The sequence below is a fragment of the Danio rerio genome, chromosome 19, assembly GCF_052040795.2.
Source record: "Danio rerio strain M-AB ecotype USA chromosome 19, GRCz13ab, whole genome shotgun sequence".
Classification (NCBI taxonomy): domain Eukaryota; kingdom Metazoa; phylum Chordata; class Actinopteri; order Cypriniformes; family Danionidae; genus Danio; species Danio rerio.
In genome coordinates this window covers 7,176,330-7,193,873 of record NC_141039.2, presented here as the reverse complement: position 1 = coordinate 7,193,873, position 17,544 = coordinate 7,176,330, and the positions used below count along the sequence as shown (strand labels likewise).

Sequence of the window (17,544 nt, the reverse complement as noted above, 5' to 3'; positions counted from 1 at the left end):
TAAATTCAAGTAATATTAGTCAGTTACTGTGTTGGTATGTTAGCAGGTCATGAAGTAATGTTCTTAAGCACCAGCAATGCTTTGGTGGAAAAGGGTCATCAGTCAACCCATATAGTCATTTTATAGGAAAATCTATGAAGAGTATGCTCTAATTAGCTTTCTTTTATTTTTCTCTTCTGTCACCTGAATCACAGCTCTGGCTGCCAGTGGTGGCCAGATGTCCATTTCCGCTCTTGATGGCAGCGGTCAGATGTTCCTGGGTGGAGCTGGAGGTCCTGGAGCTGGACTTCGCCAGTCTCTCTTCCTGAACCGGCCCACTTTACTGCCCCTGGCGAGGGGCGCGGGCATGGGTCTGATGGGCCACAGGGCCTCCCCTCCTCCTGGCCCAGACTCCTGCTCCATCTCCCCCTGCTCAAGCCCCGCCTCCTTCTGCTCATTAGGTGAAGCGTCACCGCCCCATCTGGGCGGAGCTATGGCAGAGTGACGCCCACAACGACCTGCTGCACTCGAGGGGAGTCAGAGGGGCGGAAGAAAGAAGACAAACACGACTCGCCTTTTCAACCAAAGCCATCTCTCACTCCCTCCATTTCTCTCTTGTGCTCTCTCTCTTTCATAATGTCTTTTAATGCCAAAAATACAGAGAAATGAGCAGAAGAGAACAGGGATGAGGAGAGAACTGGATAAAGGGGGACTGTTTAAACCAAAAAATTGATCTATATGGAGAGGTGGCTTCAACGGAGCTACTTTAAGAATGTACATTTATTCCTTTCTGAGTGGGACAAACCTACACGAATAGATGAATTTGAGGGCAGGGTTGAGAGCCAAAAAAAAAAAAACTTTATGAATGAATAACAACAAAAAAAGAAAACGGGTGGCAGCGAATGGAACAAAGGAAGGACATCTGACAAGTGTCACTGGACGGTAGAAAGAGAAACCAAAAATAAACACATGGAAGAAGAACGGAGAGACTCACAAAGACAAAAAATGCCAAAACCAAAATACCAAAAACCAAAACCAAAAATCGGAGAGAAAAGCTTTACCTAAGACTTTGAACCCTGACTTGTCCAGGATCAGATTAACTCTACACAACACCAAAAACCTTTTTTCCTCATCGTTTGAATGATTTCTTCATGCACCCTTATAATTTTTTTCTTTTCGACTTTTTGTAAATGTATTCCTCAATCTACCTCTGCTATCAACTATTTCGATTTCCTCATTCTTTTTCATTCGCATTTTCGTTTTCTCACGAAATCACAACAACAGATGAATTCAAAAGGGATTTCTCCCACACCTTAGACAGTATTACACACAAACACACACATATACACTGAAACTTACTGTGATATGCATCCATGATTCCCACCATTGATCATCAGCTGGAAAAGCATCCATGCCTCAAACTTTGACACACTTTTCTTGGATACCAAAGCATTCATCTGGCCTTTTGCGTCAGCTGAAAAGTGCTCAGACGATAAGACCTCAGACATACGCAATGAAAATTTTATCATAAACCCCCTGAGCCCCCAAACCCCTGCCCTCCATCCTCTCTGGACCCCTCTCCTGTGCCTCGGTTAAATCGTGCGATGAAAAGAGCCAAACGACAGGCAAGAGGAGCAGCGACTGAAGAGGATCCGAGGGAAATGTGCAGGGGGAAACCCAACAAACAAGAAGCGGAGGGAAGACATGTGATGTCACCATCTTTTCTTATTTTATTTTTCCAACACACGGATTAAACCAAAAATGAAACCAAAACCAAAACCAATGGACTAAAACTGAACTTTGCTCTATGGAATGAAACCAAAAACCAGGAGTGGACCACAGGAGGTGCACGAGGAGGATGTTTTTAGAGTAGCAAGACTCAATGACGTAAAAAGACTCGACGTGGCTTTTGATCATTCCTTCACCTCCTCCCTCCTTTCCGTTAAGTCGATGTTTTCGCTCTCCTTCCTGGACGGGAGAATATTTATTAACCTCATCGAACTGAACTTCAGAATATATATATATACATATATATTTTGTTTTATTGCTTTAGTTTTTTCCTCTTGGTCTGTCTGTTTATGCCGTATGACTCGTCTCATTGCTTTATATTTTTGGGATAATGGGGTGACGTATTGCCTATTTTCATATTTCGTGTGTTTCGTCATTTTGATCGTGCCGTGGGGGGGGAGGTTTCCCTCATCAGGCGGTTTGAAACAATACTGTGAACATGTAGCTTCCAAGTTTTGCTTCGATTGCGAATGTTGTGAAACAATAAGCCAAAACTGAAGAAATACCAAATCGAAAACCTTTTTTTTTTTCGTTCTTGTCGTTGTTGTTGACACCAAATAGCAACTTAACCAATGCACAACGCATGGAGAAGGAGCATATTGGTGCTAGGTCTCATCGAGGAGAGATTGTGTGTGAGACGTATGTGTTTGTGAGAACATGGAAGCTCATCTCCAGCATGGAAACCAAACCGAAACACGACCGCTAAGCCAATGTAACTTTCACTCGGCGGAACGTTTTTGATTATGTGACCTTAGATGCATTCAAAAACGCAGACAAACGAGAAATGTAGAGGATGGGGCGGGGTGGGGCGGGGGTTTCAAATCAACTGGAGATCCAGTTGACCTTACACTTCTAGAGGGAATGTACCTGTTAGTGCTTTGATAGATTTTGTAGGAAAAAAAAATCTATGTTCAACTGCTTACTATTGCTAATGTAAAAAAAAAGGCTGTGATAAAATAGTCCTTATGAAATGTTGATGATAATGACTTGATTTTAGACCAAAAGCTTTAAACCGTCTCTCTTTGATTTTTTTTCCCTCGAAAATTTGTATTTATTGTGTGAGGGGAGGGTGTATCGATGATTTATATGTTTCCAACTCTTCATCTTATTTATTGGCTTATTTATGTATTTATAGCGATTTAATTTATCGATTTTTGTTAAGTCTTCGTAAAACAAAACTGGGCAACTGTGGGGTAGCTTCGAAAAACTAGAAAAAACTAAAGACACGTTGGTGTTTTTAAAACCAAAACTGACTGTTGTTTCAATGGGCACCTTTCAAAAAGGACGTGTCCGCCACTTTTGACGAGAGATCGAAAAAACTGGGCTAATTTTATGCATAACTCTTGTTCCAAATTTTCGTTTCGTTTAGAATTTACTCCATTTTTTTTAGATGCGTTTGATGAGGGAAAACGAGTGAGAGAGATACGCTTCTGCATATACCTCATGTTTAATTAGAAATGCCAAATAGATGGAAAAAAAGCTTTAAGAATTTGACAAGGGGAGCAGAGGAGATGTTGCTCAGGAGAGGGTCTTTTTAGCGTCTTTTTCGCGTGAGTATAAGGGTTCACAGACTTTCCCCAGATTGTCCGGTTCAGACGTCCGGCCCACGACAGAACAGTTTATGGCAGGTTTTTTGTTTTTTACATTGGTTTTCTATGTGTACGTTGCTCATGTGATTATTGGTTTTTGTATATATCTCTTCTATGTGTGCGTTGGTGTGTGTGGACGGCTCTGCAGTAGAGGGCCCCGAATGATACCAAAGTTAAACCTCTACCGCGGGACCACGCACATGCCAGACGCGCTCAAATGCATGGACGTTCTTGTAGACATGCACACGCAAAACTGTTCATCAACCATATACAGCAGGAATGTCCATGACTGCATCGTTGTCATTGTGCAGTATATGTTCTGTTGTTTTGCATTGCCAAATAGAGGTCAATCTCACTTTTAAATAGAAATATCTGAATTTTCTACCTTAGCTACATTTTAATTAGAACGTAGAACACTTATTTTGACAGTTTAAAATGAATATCAAATGCAACATTTAGTTTTGTTTTCTCTTCAACTACTACAGCTTCAGTCCAAAGGTAACTGATTAGGTCAACAAAGGGAGATTCTCTTCCTCAAACCTCAAGAGTTGAAACCAAAGAGTTCTGCCGTAACATGTTCATCAGGAAACATGCGAATGCTTTTTCTTTTGTCCTCAGAACACAAACCCGCTTCACTTTTTGACATTTGATGTTGACGATGACGATGCCAACTACACGACTGTGGTCACTTTCGACTCTGTATCTGCGTTTTTTTGCGAAGATCCTTTTTCCTCTCTGTCGGTGTGTGTCTCGCTCTTACCTCAGAAGCTCTTCATGGAATTTGAATCTGGATTTTTCGTTCAGAACTGTTGAACTGTCTGTTACTCATCGCTCTCTGTGTGCCTGTTGTATGGGGTGGGAACGGGGTGGGCAAAGATGGGAAGGGGGCAAACAGCCAATAAGTGTTAGGATTAAAGTGCAACTTTAGACCAAAAAAATGTGTCCATGTCTCGTTCTGTTTTCCTCCATTAGGTCACTGTGAAATTTCGAAATAAATCTAGATTTCAAACTAACCCAGCAGGCACATGATGTCAGCATGACGTCAAATTGACGTTGTACCCCAACATTGTGGGATGTTGGTAAATGAAAATCGGGTTGACATCAGAACCCAACATCAGGCCAATGTCACACTTTGGTCACTTTCCAATGCAACCTAAAAACAATAAAATATCAACGTCTAATGATGTTACAACTTGACAATGTGTGGACGTTACCAATATGGCATCTATCATACCATCAGTTGGATTTTGATTGCCATACCTGACGAATAAATGTCAGTATTTGACGTCAATATGGTGCTGGTTTATGATGGTGGCTCGACATTAGATTTTAGTCACTTTCCAACACAACATAATGTTACAGCTTGACGTTGTGTGGACATTCCCACTAAGACGTTGGATTTTGGTTGCCATACCTGACAAATAAATGTCAGTGTTTGACGTCAATATGACGTTGGTTTAAGATGTTGGCTTGACGTTGGATTTTTGCTCACTTTCCAACAAAACCTAAAATCAACCATATATCAATCATTTCACGTCGTTATTGGATGTCGAAATAACATTGTCTTTAGACGATGCCAACCTAAATCAAACCTAATATTAATGTCTTATGACGTTGTTTGTCTGCTGGGAGGTTTGTTTAGATTTTAAAGGCAGAAACACACAAAGTGTGTTTAATATCTGCATTATATTTTATATAAAATAGCCTGTTATTGTTGGTATAAGTTTCAGAAGGGTTTCAGAACATTTGGATGTTCATTAACAGTATATCACTATTCAGGCATATTGAGCTTTTACACCTAAACGAAGAGTGAAAGAACACTTTGCTTTGAGTGTAACATGGCCTATACCCTTTAAAAAGCTTGGAGGTGTGGAGAAAATTCCACTGTCAACTTTAGGTTAATGTCATTTTAACCCTGGGTTAAGTAACATTTGACACCACTGTTAACCCTGGGTAATAAGGCACTTTTACAGTTCCAAAGGTGTGTTTAGTTAAAGTGCTGTGATGGACGAGTTTTGTTAAACTGATCAGTTTCATTAATGAACTCATTCATACATTTTCCTTCGGCTTAGTGCCTTTATTTATCAGGGGTCACCACAGCAGAATGAACCAACAACTTGTCCAACATATGTTTTAAACAGTGGATGCTCTTCCAGCCACAACTCATACACTTACATTCCCCCTCATACACTATGGCCAATTTACTGTTGAAGTCATAATTATTAGCCCCCTGAATTATCAGACATTTTGCTTATTTTTTCCCTAATTTCTGCTTGACAGAGAAGATTTTCAACACATTTCTAAACATAATAGTTTTAATAACTCATTTCTAATAACTGATTTATTTTGTCTTTGCCATGATGACAGTGAATAATATTTTACTAGATATTTTAAAGACACTTCTATACATCTTAAAGTGACATTTAAAGGCTTAACTAGGTTAATTAGGTTAACTAGGCAGGTTAGGGTGATTAGGGAACTTATTGTATAACGATGGTTTGTTCCCTAGACTATCGAGAAAAAAAATAGCTCAAAGGGGCTAACAATTTTGTCCTTAAAATTGTGTTTAAAAAATTAAAAACTGCTTTTATTCTAGCCGAAATAAAACAAATAAGACTTTCTCCAGAAGTAAAAAATATTATCAGACATACTGTAAAAATTTCCTCGCTCTGTTAAACATCATTTGGGAAATATTTAAAAAAAACAAGGACAAAATTCAAGGGGGGCTAATAGTTCTAATAGCTAATAAGCTAATAGCTTACCCAGTTCACCTATAGCACATGTCTTTGGACTGTGGGGGAAACCAGAACACCTGGAGAAAACCCACCTGAACAAAGGAAGAACATGCAAACTCCACACAGAAACAACAACTGGCCCAGCCGGGGTTTGAACCAGCAACCTTCTTGCTGTAAGGCGACAGTCCTGACCACTGAGCCAACGTGCCACCTCATTGGTGAATTGTCTAATTAAAAGAAGATTCAAGATTCATTCCACGCCTTGCAGTTTGTCTAATAGGTTTAATTTTATAAATATGTAAATAGGAACCGTAATTCAGGGTTTACATCAAATTTACAGTGAACCTGCAAAACCTTGTCTACATGAAATTTACTATTAATCATTGGCCTTACATACAATAATAGGATCAATAAACGTGGGACTAGATGATTATTTAATGAGTTTAGTACAAATAACAGCATTAGTGGCATGATTATTGCAAAAAAAAAAAAAAAAAACTTCAGTTAAGTTTACATTCAAATATATCAAGCTGATCATTTAAGTATTTTCATTTCATGGTTCTGTTAAAACCGTCTGTTTAAGCTGTGCTGCTGTTAACGTCATTATTTTTCCAGTCACTTTATCGTTTTATGGTTTCTGTTGCCAAGGCAACTCGGTAGTAAATTGTGTCCACATTATATTTACTTACATTATAGCAGGCGCAGACATTAGTGAGTTTTTAATGTGTCACTCCTTCAATACATGTCTTCTAAAATGACAGGTAACTGAGTAGGCTATCGCTCAAATGGTTTGTTATGAACGAAAACATTTATGTAATATCTGGCCAACAGTCACGCAATGGAAATCCAGGTCTTTAGGAAAATAACCAGGAAAAACATTAGGTATGGGAATGTAAGGCATTCCCAAACACTTTCAAGTTTTAACACTAACAAGCTGATGAGTACTCGGGCTGGGGTCTCTAAAAACCACTCTCTTAAAAGCTAGTTATGATGTGTTTTGAGAAGTCAGTCAGGCACCACTTTTTAACATCCACCGCAGTTCTTGACCTCTTTTGCTGTGACGTTATTGTGCTGTCACTTCTACATATTACATATAAATATTTGGATGGTTTGGTAGTCCAACAGTCTATTTACCACATACTCGTCTAAATTTTAAAAAGCATCATTTGGCTAATCTTAAAAAGTAGCCTAGCATACATCAGTAACACAACAAATGGTAAGTCTGTATGAATATAGGGTAACTGCAGTATTAAAGTAGCCTATTTGTGCTAGGCTACATTGTAGCCTACTTTGTCTAAATTTACATTTAAATGTGTTATAAATACATTTAAATGTAATTGTTTTGCTATTTATGATATGGTTACTAAGTTTACTGTAATAAAACTATCACAAGAAAATTGTTTATATAATCGGCTAAAGCTGGCAACTCAAACAATTTCGACTGTAGGCTTCAGATAAATATAACTGCCAGTTTGTTGCAAGTTTACCGGCTTAAACCAGCTAGAAACGAGCAAGACAACATGTTCAAATACACAACGACAGGTTTAAACTAAATTGTTTTGTTAATGTTATATAAAGCGTGAGGAAAACACGACCTCAAAATCACCTCACCTTTCCCGCCAATGTGCTCTGACTGGATAGAATGTTTTAGCAACGATATGCAGTGCAAATGTTAACCACTAGATGGACACCACACTCCATCTGTTTTCACACGGAAAATCATTCTAGATAGGATTTTACTAGATTACGGGATGATTTCCACTTGCAAAACCGACTAAATGACTGCGGTGGGAACTCATGTAAATAACCTCTTGACTGTTAACTTCCCATTTCGTGAGAGAACCCAGTGATGGGTGAGTTGTTTTGAATACATATTTGAATGTTAGCTGTGGATCTGAACAACTGCAAATGCAGTTTCACGTGAGGCAAACTTATTTTTGAACATTTAGTTTAATTTAAAGCCCTTTTTTTAACAATTTACATATTGTTTGTTTAGTGCGTTTGATTATACAAACGTGGTCACATAAATGTATTAGCTAAATATATGTTTACTACGTTATTGGGCTATAGCGGGAAAAAGCTCTAAAACAAATGTTACATTTTTAAGCATTTTGTTATGATAGGACCATTTACAGCTTTACAGTTACCATTTACAACTGTGTTTAGCTAGTAGGGGTAGGTCACAACAATTACTAGCTAATCATAAAAGCAGAAAACACATATAATCAAGGTAAATCTAACCCAGAACCAGACTAGTTATTGATGGTGTCCATTTTTGAATGGTTATTGACTAGTTTGCTATACACATACTATTAATATTTCTACTGCACAAATCTAGCAATCAGGGGTGTAGCGGACATTTTAAAAGTGAGGAGGGACAGCTATATGAGATCCAAAAGTTTAAGTTCAAATAATTATTAATCACCTGTTCCTAAATGGTCTGTCTCTAAATGTGAGGGGGACGTATCCCCCCGGTTGCTACGTCCTTGCTAGCAACAATGTTGGGCCTCAGTATTGGGTGCAATGGGCTATCTGCACAGCTGGTGTTTTCAGCCAATGATGAACTTCTGATGAAAGGTTTATGTGATTAATTTAAATTTTAAAAGGTTCCTTTTACAGCATCAATGCTGTAATGTAATTCAAATATAATCAGTTAAATAGACTTAATTATTCATTTGGTTGTTAAAGAGATGAAAGGCCGTTTAAACGCAAGCGCCGTTATTAGCAGCAGGCTAGCACAAAAACTAGTACTGTAAAAATATGCTCTGTATGAATCAGTTCAGAGAAACAGATCATTCTAATTTTTATACAAATGTTTTTTGCTGAATAATTAGATTTATGTACCAAAAAGGTTACATTTGTCCAACAATTTATTAAGAAACAATAATTAATTAATGATAATTTATGGCATATAAAATTTTTTTTTACTTGTGTTAATGTGAGTAAATTTATATTCCGTTTTTAAATGAATTATAGTATAATTATTGACTAATATAAAAGTGTTTGTTTAATTTATTTACAATACAGTTTGTAAAGTCATATTTTCTGTCTTTTAGTAGAGATATTATATGAGAGACTTTCTTTGTTTACCAAATAAGTGGATCTAGTAACGGTACTCCCAAAACAATTGCGCAAAAAATCTGCAGTTTTTTTACAAAATTCTCCACAGAAATAGCAAATGTCTGCAAATTCTGTCTGACCCTTTCTCATAGGGTAGTTTTTAATAGTCCCGACTCTAGCAATTCAATCACTTATTGAGTATTTGGAAAGTAATTTAATTACAATTTTAATTACGTAAATATTATTATTATTACTTTTTTAAGTAACTTACCCACCACTGGTAGGTCTGTAGCTACTTGATGTACCTGAAATCATAGCATTGAGCTCTTGTCATTGATGAAATCTTTCACATCAATGATGCAATTCACATCATCGTATTGCAGCGTGCCATGGCGGGCCTTCGTAATCTCTCGATGAGCATATAATGTTGAACATGATCATTTGTATATGCCACAAAAGCAAGACATGGTAAGATAACTCAGCCTCTCTCATTTACTCATCCATGTCCTCTGCATTGAAACACAAAGCCAACACTTCCAACAAATCAGGTCCTTCATAGTCAAGGCCTTATGCTTTACATCAGCCGGGAAAACGTGTAGGCTGGAGTACTTGCAGAAGCAAAAATATATTAATATAAATGTGGAAGACATTGACATGCCGGCTTACCATTTAAAATGTAAACCACAATCCACATTGAGCATTTCCTTTCACTGGAAAATCTTCTGAAATCCAATCCTGTTTTTATCTTATTTCTTCTGCAGAGCACAAAAGAAGATGTTTTGAAGAAGGTTTCAACACATGCTTCAGATTTATCACGTTAAGTTGATCCATTTGACTAAATATCAGTACTTGAAGGGCGATTTATAGCATGCTCAACAAAAAAAGTTTCAATCTACACCAATCATCATAGCAACCACGTAGAGAACAGCCTAACAACTACTCTGAGCACCTTTTAGTAGCATTTAGTTTTGTATATGAAAGCAAAACTAGCTTTTCTTGCTTTTCATCAGTTGTCTGGATCTCTCTTAGGGAATATTCATACATTTATTTTAATTTCTAAAAAAAACTTTAGAAGATCCCAAGGCGTTCCCAGGCCAGCAAAGAGACATAGTCTCTCCAGCGTGTCCTGGGTCTTCCCCGGGGCCTACTCCTGGTGGGACATGCCTGGAACACCTCCCCAGGTAGACGTCCAGGAGGCATCCGAAACAGATGCCCAAGCCAAATCAGACTTCTCTCGATGTGGAGTAGCAGCGGCTCTACTTCGACTATTTCCTTCTCCAAAACATACATTCAATCATTTTCCTTCAGCTAAGTCCCTTATTCATCAGGTTTTACCACAGTGGAATGAACCACTAACTTTTCCGGCATATGTTTTACACAGCAGATGCCCTTTCAGCCACAACTCAGCACTGGGAAACACCCATACACACATGCACTCGTTTAGTTTATCCAATTCACCTATAGCGCATGTCTTTGGACTGTGGGGGAAACTGGAGGAAACCCACGCCAACAAGGGAACTCCACACAGAAATGCCAACTGGCCTAGCTGGGACTCGAATCAGCGACCTTCTTACTGTGAGGCGACAGTGCTAACCACTGAGCCACCATGCTGCCTTCTCAAAAATATTGAAGAAGATATTTCACTCTGTCTATATAACGAAACAGTGGACAACAATGACCTTCAATAATAGTGACCTAAAAACCTGCACTTACTTTTCGAAATCCCTTCACTGGTGTTCGGTAAGTATAAGAGAATGATGATGAGTGCTTTTTTATTAGAGAAAATCTGATTACGTAGATGCATTTAGCTAAATTTCAGTTTCTAGAAGGTCACGTTGCGATTATAGTGCTCATCAAAAAGAATAAAAAGGCCTGAGCCCAGCTCAAATATAGTTACTTGAGTCCTTTGTTCGGCGTGCCAACCTGCGACGTAGACGTTCCCGGTGGCTTGTCATTATAACTGCATTTAATGATTATGTATTATTATCTTGGCTTATATCTACGTGCGGTTGGAGACTAATGGCCATAGCAACAGACACAGCGAGGTGTTTCTCGACACCCGACAAACGTGATTGAGGTTGGAGCGTTGGCAAGCTGTCGGCACACCACAGTCATCCTGGCACTGGGTACACAAACAGATATTCTCACCCGCTTTCTTTATTTCTCTCCCCCTCACAAACCGACACTGTGTTCCTCTCGCTGCAATACACACAAACACACACACATTTCCTCTGTGTTAAAAGGCAGGGCTGAGACTTCACTGCCAGTGAGGTAATGAGGCCTCCGTTGCCACACAGTCTGCTTCAGTTCGACAGACTCACCCCGGGCAGCGTTTCACTCTTTCCAAACCGTCTCGCGTTTACTTTATACCCCATATATCCCAATATTACCCCATCATTTCAATCCCCTCTCCATTTTTTTCCTCTCATCCCACTGTCCTTTTTTTCTTAAACATAACTCTTGGCTTTGTTGCTCTAATATGAAGCAAATTTTCGCTAGACTTTGAGGACGTCTCCAACCAAAACAAAAAGTAGATGGCGGTTTGAAATCTTTCACTCTGTGACTATTTCGGGCCTAAAGGAAGATGGAAAGAGAGCGCGCGCTTTGGAGAAAGGTGGAAAATATAGACTAGGAAGTCACGAATAGGAGTAGGAAGAGAGAGTTCCTAGCTGAGATACAGGAGCCACTGTCAACACACACACATACACATGCCGGGACTGATATAGACTGACACCGTTTGTACATACCAGCAGCGCTCGGAGGCGCTTACAAACATGCGTACGCTCTCGTAGCAATTCGGTGTCCTCTAACACTTAACCTCGCTCATGTTTCTTGCGGCTGGTGCCCCGTGTCTCTGCTCCACAATTTACTTCTGTTCTCACTTTTAATTCCTCACCCTCATTCCAGCGCACTCTCGCTCGCTCTCATAGGCTTGGCACAGCGTTTGGCATAGTGCCTGAAATGGGTCAAATATAACTCTCGCATTCCTCTCCTTCAGTCTCTTTTCCTCGCTGGCTTATGAGGCCTTACACACACATACACACACACACACATACAAATACAGTCTCCCTCTCAGGGATTACAGTCGACTTTATTTACACCTAATCAAGTGGTCACAGGGCACCTGGTTTTACCGCTTTTGAAATATTTACTTTAAATAGCTGGAGGGTGCCCGTGTGTGCTCTGACTGAAAGTGTGTGTGTATGCGTGAGCTATATTAACACTGTTTTCTCTCTGCATTTGTTTACAGGAGGGAACTAGTCAGCGTCACTAACCTGGTATTCACCTGGTGTTTAAAACAAATAGGTTTCACCTAGAAGCATTTCAGCTCTGTTTTCATCACTTTCTCGCTCTATTTAATTTCTATTGCTCATACTTGGTGGTAACCCTGAGTATTGGATGTCAGCTCTCACAGCGGAGATTTCCATTGAGGGAGGGATGTGAGCCATATCTAGGCACTAGAATATTATTTTTCACAGTATCGTTTTGTTTTTTGCTTTGCAAGTCATGAATTTATGTGGAACAATTTGAATATTAGCAAAACAGTTGTCAAATAAACCTGTGTCAGTCACTGGTCATGAATGAAATGAAATTATGACAAAAAAAATCAGACACAAACATACAGGTCAAGTCAGAATTATTAGCCCCCCTTTGATTTTTTCTTCTTCTTTTTAAATATTTCCCAAATTATGTTTAACAGAGCAAGGACATTTTCACAGTATGTCTTATAAAGTTTTTCTTCTGGAGAAAGTCTAATTTGTTTTATTTCGACTAAAATAAAAGCAGCTTTTATATTTTTAGACACCACTTTAAGGACAAAATTATTAGCCCCTTTAAGCTTTTTTTTTTTTTGATAGTCTACAGAACAAACCATCATTATACAATAACTAGCCTAATTACCCTAACCTGCCTAGTTAACCTAATTAACCTAATTAAGCCTTTAAATGTCACTTTAAGCTGTATAGAAGTGTCTTTAAAAATATCTAGTCAAATATTATTTACTGTCATCATGTAAAGATAAAATAAATCAGTTATTAGAAATTAGTTTTTAAAACTATTATGTTTAGAAATGTGTTGAAAAAAATCTTCTCTCAGTTAAACAGAAATTGGGGGGAAAAAATAAACGGGGGGCAAATAATTCTGACTTCAACTGTATATGCACATTTTATTGCCTGTTTAGGTTTTGGTATTTTAGGCCATGCTTTTTTGACCTTGCTTTTTGTTAGGTCAGCTAGCAACTATTCAGAATGCTTTAGCAACCGCCTTCAGGGTCTAACTATGTTCTTAAAGACCAAAAGCATTATAGTAATCATATTAACACACAGAAACCACCTTTAAAATCTAACCACAAAGGCTAAAAAACTGTACTATCTACATATCAATATCCTGAAAACCACCTTCAAGGATTAACAATGTCCTAAAGGCCAAAAACACTTTACTAACTACATAGCAACACCCTGACAACCTTTAAGGCATAACGATGTCCTAAAGGCCAAACACACTAAAGTCCTTTTAAGACAAGTTATTTCACTCTGCGTCCATCTTTGAAACTCCTCTCGGGCATTATATTTGATTGGGGAAACAACAAATTCTCCAAAACTACTTGCCAAGCTTAAGTTTACATTACATTTTACGAATAACCAATAAAAGTAAACAACAAATGTCTATTTAGTTTCATTTCTAAATGTCTGTATCACACAAAATCTGCAGAAACTCACATCTAGTATGAACCCCTTCCCCTAGAGAACTGTCATTATATAGCAATCACTCATTGGCTCCTGTACTAGAGGGCGGGCTTTATTCACAATATAGCGATCGCTGTTTGGCTCCTGTACTAAAAGGCAGGACTTCATTTACCATATTGACTGTTACACTTTTCCCCATTCAAAAGCATACGAGTGACATGTCTTGTGTATGCTATAGTCCTTGACCATGGTAAACCACATAGTGACACCTTGGCAACCTCCTTCAGGTCCTAGTAATGTCCGTACAGACCAAAAACATCATAGTAATCACATAGCAACACCCTGGCAACCAGCTTTAAGGCCTAACCATTTCCTAAGAACCAAAAACATCATAGTAACTCAACTTATCAACACCCTGACAACCACCTTTATGGCCTTACAATGTCCCAAAACACCATAGTAACCACATAGCAACACACTGACAACCACCTTCCAGGACTAATAATGTCCTCAAAGACTCAAAACATTATAATAATGACATGGAAACACACTGAAACCACCTTTAAAGCCCAACCATTTCTTAAGAAAGAAAAAAACATCATAGTAACTCCCTCATCAACACCCCGATAACCACCCTCAAGGCCTAACAATGTCCTAAACCACCATATAATCACATGGTAGCACATCGACAAACAACCACCTTCAAGGCCTAACAAAGTCCTTAAATACCTATAACATTTTAGTAATCACATGGCAACACCCTGCAACCACCTTTAATGTCCTAAAACACCATAGTAACCAGATAGCAACACATTGACAAACAACCATCTTCTAGGCCTAAAAATGTCCTAAAACCCAAAAGCATCCTAGTAGCCAGCAACATAGTGACACCTTCAGGCCCTAATATTATCATTGAAGACCAAAAAAAGCAACACCTTTAATGCCTAACAGTGTCCTTAAAGGCCTTAACATTATAGTAATCACATAGCAACACCCTGAATCCATTTTTAAAGCCTAACCATTTCCTAATAAAGAAAAAACATACTAACTTCTTACCAACACCTCAATAACCACCTTTAAGGCCAAACAATATTCTAAAACACCATTATAACCACATAACAACACCTTGACAAACAGTCAAATGGGCCCTCTTTGTGGCTTCAGTCATTGTTGGGGCACTTGTTTAAATCTGGAAGCATTAACAACTTATATCGAGATATATATTGTTATCGTTAAAATATGGAAAGTAATTATTGAGATCGCATTTTTGCCATATCGCCCAGACCTACTAACCCGCTGCATAGTGACATTTTGACAACCACCATCCATACTTCAACAATGGGATGTGAAAATAAGTAATACTTTTATGCTCATTTAAGACAAAATTTGTTGTGTTTAAAAGAAAACCAACCAAGACCTACATGTTTATATATATTAATATTGTTATTATCTGATTCAAAACGCATGTAAAGAATCCGTTTGGAAAACAGCATCTATTTAACAATATGGAGCGGGTCTGACAGTCAGGCACCGCTACATGAACAGACTGTTTTGAGGGTTGCATAGGAGGGGAAACACAGACATCCTAAGTTGGGAACAGTCATTTCCAGGGAGACAGAGCTGATTTGCGGGAGGTTGCAGGAGTTGCGACGTATTTGAAGAGCAGGGGAGTGGGGAGGTTGCTCGACGTATCTGAAGAGCGGGGAGGGATGCGGTGAAGAGGGGTGCATGACATATTTGTGGACCAGGCGGGAGATGCGCGATTTCTGGGAGATTATTATTCACTTGCGGGGCATCCGGAAGTCTCTATGCACTTGCGAGAGACTCCCAAAACTTCGGGGAGACTTGAGATGTCTGGGCAACAGTGGCTTTAACGGAAATTAAGAGAATCCTGCCATTTTTATATTTATTTCAAGGTGTTTTCATGCCTAATTAAAAAGAAAGTATAGGACAGATTCACATTTAAGATCAAGGGGCGTCCCCTGGTGGTTTGGCAGTATGGGTTGAGTATAGGGAGGATCGAATCTTCGACGTTTATTGCCACCCTTCATAGAAAGATTAAAACATATAGGAGAAATATGGGGAAATACCTTTACGGGATAATAGTGGGATAGAATTGTAAAATACAGGAGAATCCCGGAAAAATCGGGAGGGTTGACAGGTACACCACCATCAAGACCTAAAGTGCTAAAACACAAAAACATTATAGTAGCAAGTCACATGGCACACATTGGCAGCCATCTTCAGGGCCTAATAATGTCCTTAAAGACCTAAAACATTATAGTAATCACATAGCAACATCCTGCAACCACTTTTAAGGCCTAACCATTTCCTAAGAACCAAAAACATAGTAACTCCCTTATCAACATCCTGATAACTAACTTTAAGGCTTAACAATGTCCTAAAACACCATAGTAACAACACAGCAACTCACTGACAACCACCTTCAAGGCCTAACATTATCCATAAAGACTTGAAACATTATAGTAATTACATAGCAACACCCTGCAACCACCTAACCATTTCCCAAGAAAGAAAAAATATAGTAAGTCCCTGATCAAAACCCCAGCAACCACCTTTAAGCCCCATCTATGACCTAAAACCCAAAACGATAGTAACTACATAGCAACACCTGGGTAACCACCCTGAACAACCTAGTAATAACCTAACAACAAATATAGTTCCCTCTCTTCCACATTTACCCCCATAAATTGCTTGTTTCTTTCACCTCATCATCCCTGGTACACATCTATCTGCTCGTCCCCAAAGTGAAAGTGTGGTAATCCTATTAGAAATGTGTGAATACCAGCTGGGACAAAGAGAAGCGGGGAGCGAGGGGACACGGAACAGAAAGAGAGGGAGAGTTTACGTGTACTTGAAAGAGGAAACACGAACGTTAATTTGCATGGTTCTCATCAAGAATGCCTTTGAGATATAGATGTGCGTTTGAGCGGGGGGATATTGTCTTTGGGGTTGCAGCGCTGTAAAGTCTGTCTCTGCAGTTGCGTGTAAAGTCAAAGGTGTGTGTTATGAGGTTAGTGTGGCAGACAGCATAGAGACAGGTCAAATGTGTTTCCTGAAGAGTTCAAGCGGCAAGAAAATAAACAAGTCTTTTGATCACAAAGAGTCTATTCACACGCTCCTTTACACGCACACACACAGAGATGTATACATAAACTCTCTCTTTCTTTCCCCTGCTGCCCTTCCCCCTCCACTTTTGGGCTGCTGCTTTTACCCCTTGCACTTTTAGCATTTTAGCCCCACCCCTTCCTTTCTCTCTCTCCCTGACACTCTTTCCTAATCCCTGATTCCCTTGAGAATTCCTCCCCATTGGTCCCACAAAACTTCCATATCTCTCTCGGCCTCTATTTCTCTCTCTCAGCTCGGAAGATGTAACCTCGGATGCCGTAGTTCATCGGTATTTTAGAAAACCTGGTGAAAAAAATAGAAAGGTATGTCATGCTAGTGACCTTGACACCTTTAAGCAACTCCATAGCACCAATTACGCACACACACGAACCTTCCATCATTGGTGCACAAAGCTCCCTTTGTGTGTTTGAGTGTGTGTGTGTGTGTGTTTGGATTCTGCATGCATGCATATGTGGATGTGTATATTGGGCCCCCTTCACGGGGTCAATGGGGGCCATTTAGTTCATTCCAGAACTATAGTCAAGTTTGGGAGGACGCCTTTGCCTGCTGGACCCCGAT

The 17,544-nt window shown here is 39.2% G+C and overlaps 1 protein-coding gene across 12 annotated transcripts in view; it reads left to right on the top strand.

Moving 5' to 3' along the window:
• pou2f2a (POU class 2 homeobox 2a) overlaps positions 1–1,741 on the top strand; it is a 104,175-nt gene extending 102,434 nt beyond the window's left edge. For all 12 annotated transcript variants that reach the window (XM_087295333.1, XM_087295329.1, XM_087295332.1 and 9 more), the window contains one exon: positions 195–1,741. In XM_087295333.1, the coding sequence (XP_087151459.1) occupies positions 195–237 (43 nt within the window). In that variant the 3' untranslated portion in view covers positions 238–1,741. The remainder of the gene's footprint in view (positions 1–194) is intronic.
• The last annotated feature ends 15,803 nt before the right edge of the window (positions 1,742–17,544 follow it).